The 16,431-nt window shown below is 35.7% G+C and overlaps 1 protein-coding gene across 10 annotated transcripts; it reads right to left on the reverse strand.

Annotated features, from left to right (window-relative positions):
* Nucleotides 1-652: 652 nt before the first annotated feature.
* Nucleotides 653-14,975, reverse strand: LOC110110646. 10 transcript variants are annotated; one of them, XM_020842234.2, is made up of 22 exons: nt 14,227-14,975; nt 13,993-14,139; nt 11,868-12,011; nt 11,742-11,801; nt 11,310-11,426; nt 11,075-11,227; nt 10,952-11,011; nt 10,118-10,357; nt 9,753-9,884; nt 9,530-9,673; nt 3,118-3,252; nt 2,894-3,034; nt 2,690-2,830; nt 2,483-2,626; nt 2,273-2,419; nt 2,036-2,194; nt 1,797-1,952; nt 1,625-1,716; nt 1,486-1,516; nt 1,238-1,384; nt 1,103-1,170; nt 653-984 (listed from the first exon to the last, which is right to left on the reverse strand). In XM_020842234.2, the coding sequence occupies exons 1-22, from the start codon at nt 14,420-14,422 to the stop codon at nt 958-960; spliced, it is 2,781 nt and encodes a 926-aa protein (XP_020697893.1). In that variant the 5' UTR covers nt 14,423-14,975; the 3' UTR covers nt 653-957. The 10 variants fall into 10 exon arrangements, with proteins under 10 accessions (XP_020697893.1, XP_020697892.1, XP_028556957.1 ...); XM_020842233.2 differs by having other exon boundaries at nt 11,075-11,218; nt 11,646-11,801; nt 14,227-14,974; XM_028701124.1 differs by having other exon boundaries at nt 9,530-9,631; nt 11,646-11,801; nt 14,227-14,974.
* Nucleotides 14,976-16,431: the final 1,456 nt, after the last annotated feature.

A 16,431-nucleotide genomic window follows, 5' to 3' on the forward strand; every position in this document is an offset into this window, starting at 1 on the left:
TTTTTTTCAGCTTCCTCAGGTTTTGTGGGCAACCAGTGCCACCGCCTGCTTCGGTTGGATCGATACATTGAATTCTTATGATGAATGAGACAGCGTCTTCTTTCTGAGTCTTCAGATTGCCTTTTTCATCTTTGTTTTGCTATAGTCTTTGTGTAATTTTGTATTAGATTTGCTTTCTTTTTCTACAGGTTACTTGTAATTTGATCCTTTTTTTCTAATATATGGGCTCTTGCCCCGGGTTCTCCCAAAAAAAAAAGTACACCGAATTTAGGAATAAAGAAAAAAAAAAAAAAAGAGCTTTCACTCTTCTGAAATCTTGAACACCACATAACACATTGTCAAAACAAAAATCCAATGTCAATTAATCATCCAAATTATTTCTATACAGTCAATTTAATCTAGGAGTATCATATTTCTCTAATTTAAATCTTTGAATATTTCAAAACAGATCTAGATTAAATGGTATCCTAGATAAAAATTAATTCCAATTCAGTCTCTCAACTATATCAAATTAATCATAGTTTAGCCCTTAAAAGATCTTTTGAGATTAACTTTCTACAGTCGAGACACTGAAGTGATGATGGTTGTGATATGTACAATATGAACCACTTCAGAAATAAGCACGTTTATTTTCCATGGCAGATTTCTAAGATGATAAATTAGAGGAGGATCTAAATCATATTTATATAGAAATGCAGCTAGAGAAAATAATCAACTGATCCTGTGCATTTTGATTATTTAGGCTCTGAACTACAAATACAATTACATGATATAACAATCCGACTTATTCAAATTACATTAAAATGAGAAAATTCTATACAAAAGAAAGAGGTAATCATTTGTGCTTGGAATAATCTAATGCATTTCTTCACCCACTGCCGGGAAGCAGTATTAAGAACGTTTGTGATATGCATCAGATTAGCATTTTGCATTTGGGATCCAGGCGCCTCTCGTGCTTCATCCTTTCAACTTCCTCGTTCTTCTCTGAAGACATAACTAAGGAGTGAATCATTTGTGCCCTGTGGAGCAGAGCTAAAAGAAACCCTAGTAAAAAGAGTAATGAGATGGGGAGGGAGCGTGGAAAGCCCCCTGTAGCTTGAACCTTTTCCATAGTTGCGTTCGGAAAACCATTGCCTTTGCCATTTCTTGTAGCGAATTCTCCCATTCCCTCTGTACAGAAACAATCACAGATTAATTGTAAAATAGCTTCCAGATAGCATTAATACTAATTGCTAACCTTTCTTTTCTTGCTTAACTATTTCATCTTCAGCAACCTTCGTCTGGGAGCAATATTTAGACCATTCATGGAATAGGTCAGATGCATCTATGTGCACAGGTGGCATATCCGAGAGCTCTTTTGGATTCATGTCTACCACTTTTTCTACTTTAGTCAAGATCATAAGCTGATAACGTTTAGTAGATGAAATAATATTGAAATAAATATATATTTCAAGAAAAAAATTAGAATCTTGTTCAGTAAGTTACCTGACTGCATCTGCATATCTTTAGTTCCATCCTGCATGTACATGGAGATTCCGTTGTTTAAATTAAAAAAAAAAAATTTATTAGTTGGGTTAAATGCTTCTACATTCTCAATAAAACTATGACTTGGCTTTGATGCTACCATATATTTGGAGTTCAGGCTAATCTTCTCAGCACTAGGATGATTTCTTTGATGTTCCTTTGACGAATTTCTATTTTTCTTCTTAACCGTAGCTGCACGATAAATGGATAACTTTATAAAGAGCTACATATGGAATAGCATGCAAACCTCTACTAAAATAGGGATTTAGGACCTGTGCTGCCTTCTACAGCTTCCTTCCTTGGTGAGATTTCTTCAGGGCAGTAGTCAGCGCATTTATGCAAAGAATTTGAAGCATCTTTGTACTTGGGATTATCAAATCTTCTCCGTGCATAACCTTTTTCTTTCTTCCTCTCATTTATTTTCACGACTGTCATAATTTATTCTAGTTATGGATATATAAATCCGAAAAAGTGGAGAAAAATAATACTAGGATAGCAGCTATATACTAACCTCCATCTGGTATTTGACTGACGAGTATATTTTTGTTGAAGCAATATTCAGCACATTTATGGTACGGGTTTGACGCATATTCGCATTGAGTGTGCCCACTAGTTATCTTTTTGTTGCTGACTAAATTTTTTAATTCCTTTAGACTTTTTAGCTTCATGACTAAAATAATCTACTGGTTAGATTAAGCAATATCATATAATCCCCGTCAAAGAATTTGGAAAATACACATGAGCAAACCTTGCACATGCTGTTCCGTCTCAACGGCCTTTTGGAAGCAGTATTCCGCACATACATGGTATGGGTTTGACGCAAATTTGCACTCAGGACTCACTCTTTTCTCTGAGGGGAGAACTACTAGTTCTTCTTCCTTCAACTTCTTGATAGCTGACATAATGTATTCGTAAGACTATAGCAAAAAGTTTTTGAAACATGTAGCAAATGGCTTACTTTGCCTTGGTGGATCTTTCTCCGGGGCATTTTCTAAGCAATATTCACCGCATTCATGGTATGGATTTGATGCATATTTGCAGTCAAAACTCAGTACCTGAGGGGAGGCAACTACTTCCTTTTCTTCTTTTGATTTCATCATAGCTGAATTAATCCACTCGTTAGGTTATAGCTAATGGAACTTGAGAAAAGCACCGGATGACATACCTTTCCTTGGCTGGTGTCCGTTAGAGACACTTTGAGAGCAGTATTCAGCACAAACATGATACGGATTTGATGTATGCTTGCACTGAGGATTCAATATTTCCAAGGGATCAGCTACTTTATTTTCCTTGGGCTTCATGAGAGCTGAGCAATGCATTGGTTAGATTATGGATGATGAACTAGGAAGAATATATCATCATGGCTTACCTTTCCCACTCTGATCCTTAATATGAAGATTTTGGATACAGTATTCAGTACATTCATGATAGGGGTTTGACGCATATTTGCACACAAGATTCACTCCTGGCTCAGCTGTGACAACTAGCCTTTCTTCTTTTGGCTTCACGGCTAAAATAAGTTTTAAGTTGAATTATAACCAACATGAGAAATCATAATAAAAGCATATCAAGTCAATGTAACGAATTATTTACCTCCACTAGGATGTTCCTTTTCAGGGTTATCATCAAAGCAGTATTCAATGACTTCATGGTAAGGATTCGATGCATGTTCGTGATTAGGAAGTGCACGGCTTTTATCAATTTTAAATGAAACTCCTTTTGGCTTCTCTATAATCAAATTAATAATTGGAAAGAGAATGACTTAATAATCTAAGAGGAATTATTTTTATCTATTAACTTCAACGGATAAAAAAAAAGAAGAATAAGAAGAATGATAGGACATAGGACACATGCTTAGCACCTCCATCGCAAAAAATTTGGCTTCATTGACTATAGTTTTAGCCTTTGGGGAACTAAAAAACATAATTGCTTCTATATATATATATATATATATATATATAGATCCCCGTGCAAGTCAGGATAAGCAAATGCCCACCCTAAAAAAAAAAAGAAGTAATGTCTTCGACGCTTCGCAGTCATAGCATTCGGCGTTCTCGCTTGTTCTCGTATTGAAGGTAACTTTTATCTAAACGAACTGTTTCTATTTGCTTGATGAAGTTCTTCTGATTGTTGGAGCTTATTCTATTTGCTTGATGAAGTTATTCTGGTTGTTGGAGCTTTAGGTTTTTTTTGTTCTTGGTCTTTCCTTGTTGTTGTGTTCTTAAGATTATAGCATCAATTTTCTATGTTGAAAATTCAAAATTGGGCAAAGCCATGAGATCTGACAAGTTAAAAAGATTCTAACATATAATGTGTTAAAAATAAGGCATTATACATGAGCCATGAAGATCACGTCTATTGTGGTTGTTGAGAGAGTATTAAGATGTTCAGGTTATCTTCAAATGATGGTGGAAATGCTGCTCTTACACTCTACCAGCAAATCTCAAACCTATTACCGAATAAAAAATAAAGGCTTTAGTCATAATACAAACAAATAGCATTCAAATGAAATCATAAATGTGAAAAAGTTTAAAAGCTCAAGCAATGCCATCACAGTCTGTAGGAAGCGGAGCATTTAAATAAAGTCAAAGAAGATAGATTAGCAGGAAAGTTAAACATACCCAAATTGGCATGTTGAAATTTATATTGGTGTTGAGGGCTAGAATATTAGTGGCGGTAAAGTATCAGATTTCACATCTTAGCGTTGCACGAGTATCAAACTCACAAACAGAGAAAGACCAGAAATACCATAATTTTTTACGTGGAAAGCCCCGAAAGAAAAAAGCACAAGGCCACGCCCAGTTGAAATGATTTACTACTGTTTGAATAGATTACAAATGATTTGTTCGTCCTTGAGATTGAGGACGACTAGATTACAACAATCAACCGTCAGGTTGAAATCATGCAACCAAAAGGGATCAGACGAAAGTCCAATGGCGTTCAATGGACGGGCAGAAATCCAGCGACAGCTGGTGGTTGGGCGAAACACCAACGATAATCGGTGGCCGGGCAAAAATCCGACGATAATCCGACGACGGTCGATGGTCAGGCAGTGGTTGAGGAGGAATCTGGTGGCAAGAGAATTCTGATTTCTCTCTCTTCCTTCCTTGGGTTCCTCTCTATGAAGAATGAGGTGTCTATTTATAAATTTTTTTGGGAGTGCATGACCAGTAAATAGGGAGAAGATCATGGGCATGTTGGGAGTATTTTGAATGAACAACTGATATCGACTCCCTTGATCGTGGACCATTTATCGAGTATTTAAGCGTCTTAATGACATCAGAATTCGGTGATCTTGGGCTCGTTAGATTCGCCTCATCGAGCCGCTCGATTCGACTATAAGCATGTCGTGTTTGAAAATTGTTTGGTTGTCCATTTTATGGTTTGAACCTTCTAAATACGCTTCAGGTCTTCGATTTGGATATATTTAGGCTAGGATTGGGTTGAATTTGGTGTCTTTGGGTTCATCTTTTTGAGATGTTCAGTTCGAATATAAGTTTATTGAAATCTGAGTTCGGATGGTCCTGAATTTAATTTTGGAAGCTTCCAACTCAAATTGCCTCGAGATTTATGCCTGATCAAGATAAATTTTTGATGATGTATCAATTGGCATGTTGAAGTCATACCCTGTTCCCTATTTGATAAGTCAAACAATTCCTCAAAACTCCTTTGGTATAAACCACATTCATAAATTGTACCTTCCTATAGAGCCATGGCAACAAAGTGCAACAGCTAGTAGAAACAAATTTTATATGGAAAACTACATAAAAATGAACTAAAAACATGATAAATAGCTTTCAACAAAAACAAAAAGTAAAATGCAAAATACCAATATTTAATCAAGAATATATAATAAAATGAACACTTACTATTTCACAAAGTGCTGATGGGTTGCTTGTTTCAAAATTAGTGTTGAAATATTCATTTGTAATTTCCATGTAGCTCAAAATCTCAGCATCAATTGTTTCATCTTCTAAGTTGAATATAATAACATTAATATATTTTCATTTAACTATCATATTCATAGTCACTTTTCCAAGAAAAAATAAATAAATAAATTTCACTCTCACTAGAAGAACCAAATTAAGAATCCATTTGCCAATGATGTCTATAAATCCCAATAAGCACTTCTTGAGAACCACACAAAAATGAATGTACATAACATTGATTCTTCCCTTCAGGATTTTTAAAAATATCATATTGTTGACTCATTAATGCATAAATTACTGAGGAATATAATATCTCATGTTCATGATATTCCATTTTACTAAACAAGTTGTGGACAGTATGTATCTTTTTTTTATTAAATTTGCATGTTCCCTAAAGTTTTAGTTCAAGATCCAAACTATAGTGATTGTTGGTTCAATCTTATGAGTTTCTTTTTTTATTGGATTCTTATTTTGAGAGCTTCGCAAGTGTTATTAAACTTTTATCACATTGATGAAAGCTAATTCTAATTCAATAGATAATTGTTAGGCTTTTGACAAATGGAATGATTCTTGAAGAGAAAAAAAACTTGTTGAGATTGATATTAACAATCTCAGTTGACCCTGATCTTCGACCATCAATCTGGAGTTATGATGTGAATGAGAGAGATGAAGTTCGTATAACTTATTTGTTGAAGGGTCCGCACTAACAAAAAAATCATTATTTCCCTCAAAAAATGTTAAGAAATATTAACTCAAAATGGTTTGAAAATTTTCCTAATTAGATAGAATAAATTGTACAAAAAAATGCTGCATTTTGTCTTTATTGTTACTTATTTAAGCCTCAAGAGCAATTTAATACTTGTCAAGGCGATTGAGATACATTTGTTGATGAGGGATTTAAGAACTGGAAGAGAAAAGAGTTGGATCATGTCAGAGAACACAATAGTTCACACAACAAGGCAAGACAAAAATGTGAGAATTTAATGAAGCTTCAAGAGCAGATTATTCCTACTTTATGGTTGAGCAAGGAAAATAATAATAAAAAATAATATCGCATCATGTTAACTACAGCTGTTCATTTTGTTCGATTTCTTATTCGTCAAGGGATATCCATCCGTGGGCGCGCATGATGAATCATATAACTTAGATAACCAAGAAAATTATATAAAACTATTTCTGTTTCTTGCAAATCATAACAAAAAAGTCAGAAAAGTTGCATTTAAGGAAACCATTGGTAAGTAAAATATTTATTTGATATTACTTCAAGAGTTATAAATACTGTTGGAGCCTCATGCAAGAGAGATGATACTCTAAAAGTTATTCAACGTGATAAAATAGTTTTTATTTAAGCACTGAAGAGTTAATTAATGGTCGATATTTCAACTAAGAAACTAATTTGCAGTGCTCTGGCGACACCCGTTGGAGTTCGCATTTTCAAACATTAATCAGTCCAACAAAAATGAATGCTTCTGTATTCAAAGTACTTGAAATTGTCAAGGAATATAGGATACATGATGCTGGGGACATCAGATCATCATGGAAAGCTTACCAGCGACGTGGCCGCCGATCTACGGCCACGATCGAGTCTTTATATTTTTGAGTCGATGTATTTTATTTTCATGCATTTTATTATTTGCTTATGTGTGTTTTATTATTTTCCATTGTACCCCTTTTTATGGAGTTGTCATGTGTAAGCCTAAGGGCATTTGTGTCATTTTATTTGGAGTCTTTTGTATGAGGCTATTTAAAGCCCCCTTTGTATTATTTTGAGGTTAATGAATGATTGCTTATGATATTTTCTCTTGAATGAGTTTGTGAGAGCTTGTGAGTTCTAGTGGAGAGAGCTTCCTAGGAGAGGAAGGAGATGGCGCAATACCCACCAACTTAGATAAGTCGAGTTCGTGGTTCCTTTTTGTATCCCCTTTATTTTCTTCTCCTACCTCTTTCCCTCCAAACCCCTAACTGCCAGCTACCTCCAACTCACCCGATTCCCTCATCCTCCTCCCCACACCCCACGGCCAAACAACACCACCTCATTGCCGCCGGCCAAGGTATTACCCGCCGGCTAATTTAAGGTTAGGACTAATTTGGATAATTTAAGGTTAGGACTAATTTGGATAATTTGAAATTCAACTTTACCAAAATTTGGATTCAAATTGTTCCCTAAATTAACTCTTCTATTTTAGGAAAGCATGTGATGTAAACCTATTTTGAATTTTAAATTCAAAGGGATTTGAATTAACTATTTCCTAATGCTAAATCCTAATTTGGGAATTCCAAATTGCTCTCAATTAATTCCCCCCATCATCCCAACAAGCCGCCAACCCCTATGGGACCAATTGGGCTATGTTTCCTAATTTTCCCACCTCCTTTTGCTTTAATTTATTTCCTAAGTGAGCCCCTTGTTTTAGGAAATAGATTAAACCCTCTCTGGATCCTACTACCGCCAGCCCCATTAAGGAGTCAAGTAGTATTTGTTTCCTATTTCCCTATCTCCCTGCTAGGTATAATTTCTAAATCCCGCCCTCAATTATTTGGCTGAATTTACATCTCCCATAACTCCTCCATTAATTCCCACATTTAAGGAGTAAATTAAGGAATTCCAAATCCTTCCCTAGCCCATCCCGCCAAACCCCCCCAATCCCGTCAGCTTGTTTCTCCCGTCACCTCCCAACCCCCTTGCCTACTTGAAAACTACTATTCTGTATTGCTTCTATTTTCTTAATTATCTTGATAGTTCAAACTCGGAGCATGTGATTTAGCCTACGCAATTGATCCACTCATTTGTTTTAATTGTCGTTTGAAAGTTGCTTGTAATTTTGTTCCGAAATTGTTCTAATTTATTAGTTGTGCAATTCCCACATGAATCCATAACATGTCATCTAAGTAGTCCTGCATCACATGATCATCAGTCAATTGAAGCTAGTGCTTTAATACATACTATGAAATGATCAGTCAGTTGAAGCTAGTGTTTTAATACATACTATAAAATCTTTTAACTTTGTCTTGACACTGCATTTAATGATTAATATTTTAGGGATTCCGAATGAATTTCAAGCCTTACAAAGAAAAGATCAATATATCATAAATGCAATAAAATTGGTAGAAGTGTTCAAACAACGATTGCAAAAGATAAGGGAAAATGGGTGATAGCCATTACTTGAAGAAGTGTCATGTTTTTATAATATTTTTGATACTGAAGTTCCAAATATAAATTCTATATTCAAGGCTCATGGACAGTTAGTACGAAAAGGTGCAGAAATAACAAACTTCCATCATTATCGAGTTGACTTATTCTACATTGTTGTTAATATGCAACTTCAGAAACTGAATAATCAGTTCTCAAATACTAGCACTGAGTTACTTCTTTGTGTGAAATGTTTAAATCCAAGTAATATATTCTTTGCTTATGACAAGGGAAAATTAATTTGTCTTGTAGAGTTATATTCAACAGATTTCTCTATGGTTGATCTTGTGTCTCTTGAACATCATCTATCTATTTATATTATTGATATGCGTGCAAGCGATGAGTTTAGCTACTTGACTAGCATCGCTGCTTTTGCAAAACATATTATAAAGGCCAAAAAAATATTGTGTATCCCCTGGTTTATAGACTTATTTTTTTGGAGAGGGTATTTTCTGTAATGAAAATTATTAAGCATCGGTTGCGTAGCAAAATGGGTAATGCATGGCTCAATGACTGCCTAGTGCCAGACATTGAGGAGGAAATATTTGATTTTGTTCCCAATGAAGTCATTATTCAATATTATCAAAAAATATAAAGTACAATGCAAAGTTTCTAATTTTTTTTAATTCATAAATTATAATGAATATAAGACTTTGCATAGAATTTTAGCTTATATATATACATATATAAATTTTGATATTTATTTTTTTATATATTGAGTTTTCCACCCTAAAAAAAGACCGGATTCACCGCTCTATATATATCCATTCTATCTCTCTTTTTCAATACCTTTCTCTACTTCCTCTGAGCTTTTTAGCTGGAAGACTCTGAGTGAAACATATGCTAGATCATTGATATTGAATTTGGACAAATAGAGCATACGACTTACCCTGTCCATGCTGCTCCTTCTCGGGGGCACTTTGAAAACAGTATTCAGCACGTACATGATCAGTATTTAATGCACTTTTGCACTCAGGATTCACTCCCTGCTCTGCAATAACAACTACTTCACTTTCTTCTTTTGGTTTTATGACTGAAAAAAAAAAAGTTGAATTACAGCAGCGATGAGAATTTACAACAAAATTAAAGCAGGTCAATATCAAATGATTTACCTCCCTCAGGATGTTCCTTTTCAGAGGTATCCTTACAGTAATACTCAGTAACTTTATTGTAAGGGCTGGATGCATGTTTACGACTACTATGCACGTATTTATCAGTTTCCATAAAAACTCCTTGGGAATTTTCTACAATTATATTAACAGGAAAGGAGATAAATCAATAATGTAAGAGAAATAGTTTGAGTCTACTACTTTAACGGATATCAACAAAAGCTTACTTCAACAGACATCAATATAAAGAGAATAATAGAAAGAAAAAGTTCAGGACAAGTTCCTTGATTAAAAATAAATTTTCTTCATTAATAATATTCTCAGCATTTGTGAACAGAAACACAGAAACACAAAATAGATTATTTTACCTCCCTCAGCTAAGCTCCTTTCTGGGGTATTCCTGAAGCAGAATTCAGTACATTCATGGTGAGGTCTTGATGCATATTTGCACCGAGAATAAGACTTACCTTGCTCATACCTGTCCCTCTCGGGGACACTCTCAGAACAATATTCGAGACATACATAGGACGGGTTTGATGCATTTTTGTACTCAAGATTCACTCTTTGTTCCACAGCGACAATTATTTCATTTTCTTTTGGCTTTGCGTCTGCATCAAAATTTTTAATTGAATTACACGAAGATGAGAATTTACAACAACAATTGAGCAAGTCAATCTGACAAATAATTATCTCCCAAAGGATGCTCCTTTTCTTGAAAGTTGCAATTGCATTAAGAAAGGAAATGAAAAGAAAACAAATACAAGCTAGGAAAAGAGGACTAGGGTGGGTCATCCACCCTATCACTATCACCCCTCAAAAATAACAACAGAGAGGGGGGAATCTCATTCATATTACAATCTTTCCACACAAAATCCCCCAAACATGGCGCAAAAATCCGCAGGTTTGTTGCTATCCTCAAAGCAATATTCAATAGCTTTGATGGTAAGGACTGGATGCATGCATATCGAAATGACACACACTGCATCCTCAGTTTTAATGAAAACTCCCATGGTATTTGTACAATTGAACTAGCAACAGGAAAGGAGAAAAAGCTAATATCTAAGAGGAAAAATTTGCATCTGATAACTTCAACAGATATCAACAAAAGAGAACAAAAAAGAATGACAGAAGAACATTTTTGGTAGCAGAATTTAGTGCATTAATGGGGAGAGTTTAAGCTTATTTACACTATTGATTCATACCAGTGTTCTCTATATTGCTCATCACCTTCACTCCTTCCTTCAAACTTTTTACCCTGCTGACTGAATTAATGTATCGATTAGATTATCGTTATTGAATATGGATGAATGTAGGATTTGGCTTACCTTTTCCATGCTGTTCCCTCTTGGGGACGCTTTGAAAGCAGTATTCAGCACATACATGATATGGATTTGATGCATTTTTGCATTCAAAGGTGAATCCTTGCTGTATGGTGACATCTAATTCATTTTCTTTCTTTGGCTTCATGTCTACAACAACTTTTAAGTTGGATTTAAAGGTTACAACTAACAGGGGCATTCAAAATAAAAGCAGAACAAGTTAATATGACAAAGTAATTACCTCCCCTCAGATTTTTCTTTCTAGGAGTATCCTCAAAGCAATCTCCATTAATTTTATCATGACTGGATGCGCTACGGTTCAGACGCACTCTACTTCTATTTGTCGTATTAGCCTTCTCTGTAATTAAATTAACAATTACGAAGGAGATGAATCAATGATATAACATTTATAGTTTATAATCTCCTAACTTAATAGGTATCACCAAAAGAAAAATTAGAGGCAGATAGCATTATCAGACTCATGCTTAGCTCTTTATTCATGCACAATTTAGCCTCACTGACAATAATTTTAACTTTGCGGAACTGGAGCACATAAACATAGAGCCGTTTATCTCACCTCCTTCTGCTACATTTCTGTCAGTCACACTTTGGAAACAAGACTGAGTACATTCATGATTAGGGTTTGATGCATGTTTGCACTGAGGGTGAATACCTGCTTTCTTTTTAGTGCTGAGTACCTTCTCTCCTTCCTTGGGGCCTTGAAGTCTCATGGCTGAAGTATTAATGTATTGGTTAGTTTATTATCACTGAATTTGAACAAATGTAGCATATGACTTACATTGCCCTGGCTGGTCCTTCTCGGGGACAGTTTGGAAGCAGCATTCAGCACATGCATGGTAAGGGTTTGATGCATGTATGCACGCAGGTTTCATTCCTCTCTCTGTAGTGAAAACTTCTTTCTTTTCTTCCTTTGGATTCATGCCTGCAAAAATATCTTAGCTAAATAAAAAGTAGTATCAAGCATTCCCACGCAAAAATAGCGCAAGTCGATTTGATCATTTAGCATCCTCAGGCCTCAGGATGTTCCTCTTATTAGCACACTTCCACATTCATCCTCTGCTTTGAATTAGGGAAATTCAAAATGGATTTCAAATTTTAAAATATGAGTTTCAGTCATTTAAATAAGTGGATGAATGGCATATATATGAGAGGACAAATACTATAGCTGAATATTAGGGTATAGAGAAAGATCGAGGGCTAGACTACTATTGATTTAAGAAAGTAAAGTAATTTATCTCCATACATCTTTTGTATCTATAAAAAAAAATTAAAAGACTAAGATTTAAAGTAACTAGAAGATAATTTTTAACTATCTTTTACACCAATGCATTTTAGACTCTTAGTCACTTCAAATAATAACCATTCAAATTTTTTTATCGATCGAGAAAGATTCATATCATAATTATTCGACAAATTTTACACTTGCTATCAACTAATGCATCCCTCCACTTTTTTTTATCCAGGGCTTGCGAAATGAGTATATACGTGAAAAGGTTGAAGTTTATCTAGTGGAAAATAAGATTAAAGAGAGTCAACTTAGATGGTTTGGTCACATAAAATATCGGCCTTATGATGACCCAGTTAGCATAGTAGATGTATTAGATATAGCCTATGTTAAGAAAGGTAGAGGTGGACCTAAAAAGACTTATGACATTTTTTATTAGATTTAAATGAATTGACTCTTCATAGGACACAATAGAGAAAAATGATTCATGTAGATGACACTAAGTAGTAATAAACACTTGATATTGTTGTTGTTGTATGGAGAAAGATGCGTGACACAGACATCTATGTGTGTGTATAATTTTCATACTCAATATCATACTATCAATTGAGTTTTGGAAAATTCATGATTGCAAAGAGAGTTTAACATTCTAATTTTGTTTGAAGATTAAACTTAAAAAAAGGAAATTGTTTGAGATTGAAGATGAGGAACTTGGAGGAGGAGGAATATTGAACTCAGCTAGAGAGGCGGAAAGATTGGAGTTGGGTGGGAAGGAAGCTGTAGATTCTTGATCTGCCATTTGTGTTAACTTATGAGGTGCTGTTGAGCAGTTGCTCTGATACCATGAAAGCAGCTGAGAAGAGTAACGAACAGCAGAGAATAACAGGGAAACAGAGAAAGAGTGAAACGCAGAAATTTTACTGTTTCATTGAATCAGCCTAAGTGTATTCTATGATATATAGAGAATGCAAAGACAGTTTGTTATAAGGAATGTGCTGGCTATTGAATGTTGTAGGCGAAGTGGAGCAGATGCCGAATACGATGGTGGTCCTCACTGAGAGGTGTCGATTGTCCTGATGCTCTGGCATCGTTTACTATAATTTGAAACTTGGTGAAATTGGGCAATATAAAGAAAAAAAAAAGTAAATTATGTACAAACTTCAACGTTTTACGCTGTTTAACACCACTCGGAACCTTTAAGCCTAATACGCTTTCCATTAGCACAATTTGACCATCAATCCGTCTAAATGGACGATGAATTAGAGGTGCCATTTTTTATTCGAGCAGCAATATAAGTGGTCATGGCAACCTTCTAACAACCTTACCACTAAATAATAATAGTAATAATACATTCAAAATATAACCAAACTAAAATTAGGATATCCTAGATAAAATTAGATCAAAATTAATCTCATAACAATAGTTAAGATGAAATATGCATAATCAATTAAAATTTGTATTACCCACGTCTCAAAATGAATCAACGACTTCAAGATTCATCCTCGCCAAAAAAAATTTCGGATGTCTTGACCTTATTTATTTAAAAAAAAAAAGGCGATTTATAGCAGAAATTGCCAAGCGTTGAACAGTAGTCGATTAACTTCTTGGGGGGGTTAGTAAACAAGCAAACAAACTCAAAAAGTTCCAGAAGAAAAGCAAAGGAAGCAACAACGCAAACCTGGTTGTTGTTCTCCGGCATCCGGACGCTTCTCTGACACTTTGTCCAAGCAGTATTCAGCGCATTTGTGGTAGCGATTGGAAGCGTGAGGGCACTTCGGATTCACCCGCTTTTTCTGTGATATCTTCTCGAGCTCCCGATCCCCATCTGCAAATTTGTACAGGTCCGGGGTTCAAAATCCCAGCTAAAAAACATAAAGGAAAAGCACAAGAAAGCAGAGCGAAAATGAAGAACCTTTTCTTATTGCATTTAAGAAATCTTTGCCAGAGGGAATATTGTCAAGGCAGTGTCGGCCGCACTTATGGTAAGGATTGGATACGTTAGGGCAGTCGGGATGAACACCCTTATCGTTGAAAGAGAGGACCATGGCAAGGGGAAGAGCCTCCCTCCTATTCCTGTTGGTCCTGAATCTTGTTCTTCCCACCTCCATCCAAACCCTTGAAGCACTTCTGCGCAAGAAATGTAGAAGCAAGGAGGCAGAAGAAATAGTCCCATGGCCGGCAGGACGCAGGAACCAAAGAAAGGATGATTAAAGAATGCTCCCGATGACCTTGTCGTCCGTCAGCTCCAAATTCTAAGAACGGACAGTGATACCTGGAATTTGTCCAATGATATTTCAACATTTTATCAGCGGAGCGGACAGAGTTGCATTTGTCCAATGTCTGCGGTAACATCGCCCATTCGTATTGCAGTGGTTGTGCCATTTGCTGTGAGCGAGCTTGCAAACTATTTACTAATTTCCCACTAATTTTTGTTGGGAAATTAATTTCCCACTAATTAGAGAGGGCGGAGAAATCATGACATGATCACATCACACATGCTGTTGCAGGCTGCAGGATGCAGCAGACTGAAGCTTTTTTTATCGGTTCCATCAAATCATTAACATATCTCCACAAGTCAAAAGCCGGCCTCCAGATCGAAACTGTCACCGAGTGATCGACGAAAAAAATTCCTTCCATCTCATCCCTTAACTGTCCAAAAAAAAAAGAAAGCCGGCAATTTTCTCAAATGCCGGCAGTTTAATAATACTTTGGATATGATGTTGGATCAATTAAGAGATCATATTATATGAAAATTTTGTGCTATTCATTTGTACTTAATACATATCATTAATTAATGATGAATTTTGTTATAGAAAATTTATAATAAAGATTATTTTGATCCTCTAAAAATGTATCCTCTAAAGATTGTATATATTGAGCTCTTGAGATATTTTAATAGCATATAATTATCAAGTGGTGTATATGAGTCTGCAAAAAATTATGCATCTATATGATTTATGGGTAGATTAAACAAATGAGAGAGAGAGAGAGATGATGCCGTCGCTGGGATCTCCGAAAACCTGTAGGAAAAAGAATCGCAAGCCAAGCAATGGAACAGGGAAACGGAGCGATGTGCTCCAGGGAAATTTGTATATTGATAAAAGGATTAACAATTCACTGAGCTCACCCAGCCCTTCTCTTCTCCTATAAGTATAATTCTATATTTTCTAAATAACTGGAAAGTGCTATAAAAGAGCAATATATCATAAAGCCAACTAATGAAGCAGAGAGGTGAAAAGGTAAAAACGATAGTGGAGCGTATCTGGCCGTTATTCCTGGATGTGTTGTGCCGCAGGCACAACATAGTGCATCAAGAGAGGGGCATGAAATGTCAACTGATTGCCCTAATGATACTTATTTAAGTGATTTTGTGGAGGTATAGCTAGAAGCTTGTTGCGTCCTGAGATATTCGCGGTAGTAGAGAAGTATAAAGTTTAACGTCTTAACTTTGTATGAAAATCATATAAGAGAGCATTTATAAGATACATCAAAATTTTTATGTGGAAAACCACTGAAAAGGGGCAAAAATTATGGGGTCTAACCCAATTTGAATGAATACACTAGTATTTGCAGTTGATTATAAATGAGGCCCTTCCTTGGGGGAAGGCCTTGGTTTGATGTAATAAATAAACATCATATATCGTATGTTACATGATATAACTTGAATGAATCACTATTGATATATATGTTTGGTCGGTAGAATCATAGTCGGCGGGCGAGGAGGTTGGAAAAACTGTATTCTGGTGATGATGGTCGGAAGAACCATAGTCAGCCGACGATAGTGGTCATAAAAGATCGTTGTCTGGTGACGAAGGTCGGAAGGATCATAATCTGGCTATGGAGGACGGAAAGATCGTAATCGGCCGGAAAAAGTGGCCAGAAAGATCGTTGTCTAACAATGGATGTCGGAAGGACCTTATTCGGTAGGTGACAATAGCAAAAAAAATATTGTTGTATGGTGAAGGAGATCATAAGGACCGAAGTCGGTGGACGACGAAGGTTGGAAGTTCATCGATGGGCAGAAGTTTAATGATGGGTAGAAGTTCATCTTTGGGTAGAAATCCGGCAACATGTGGAAGTTTGACGTAGGGTAGAACTTCAACGAAGGTCCGATGAT

Source organism: Dendrobium catenatum, unplaced genomic scaffold (assembly GCF_001605985.2).
Source record: "Dendrobium catenatum unplaced genomic scaffold, ASM160598v2 fragScaff_scaffold_1639, whole genome shotgun sequence".
NCBI lineage: Eukaryota > Viridiplantae > Streptophyta > Magnoliopsida > Asparagales > Orchidaceae > Dendrobium > Dendrobium catenatum.

Excerpts from the sequence above, each read along its gene's own strand:
- LOC110110646 (XM_020842231.2), bottom strand. The coding sequence starts at position 14,422 with ATGGAGGTGGGAAGAACAAGATTCAGGACCAACAGGAATAGGAGGGAG. Across the intron at positions 2,195-2,272 it reads GACGGAACAGCATGTGCAAG|TCATGAAGCTAAAAAGTCTA; the intron begins GTTTGCTCATGT and ends AGATTATTTTAG. Across the intron at positions 1,171-1,237 it reads AGTTAAGCAAGAAAAGAAAG|AGGGAATGGGAGAATTCGCT; the intron begins GTTAGCAATTAG and ends GTTTCTGTACAG.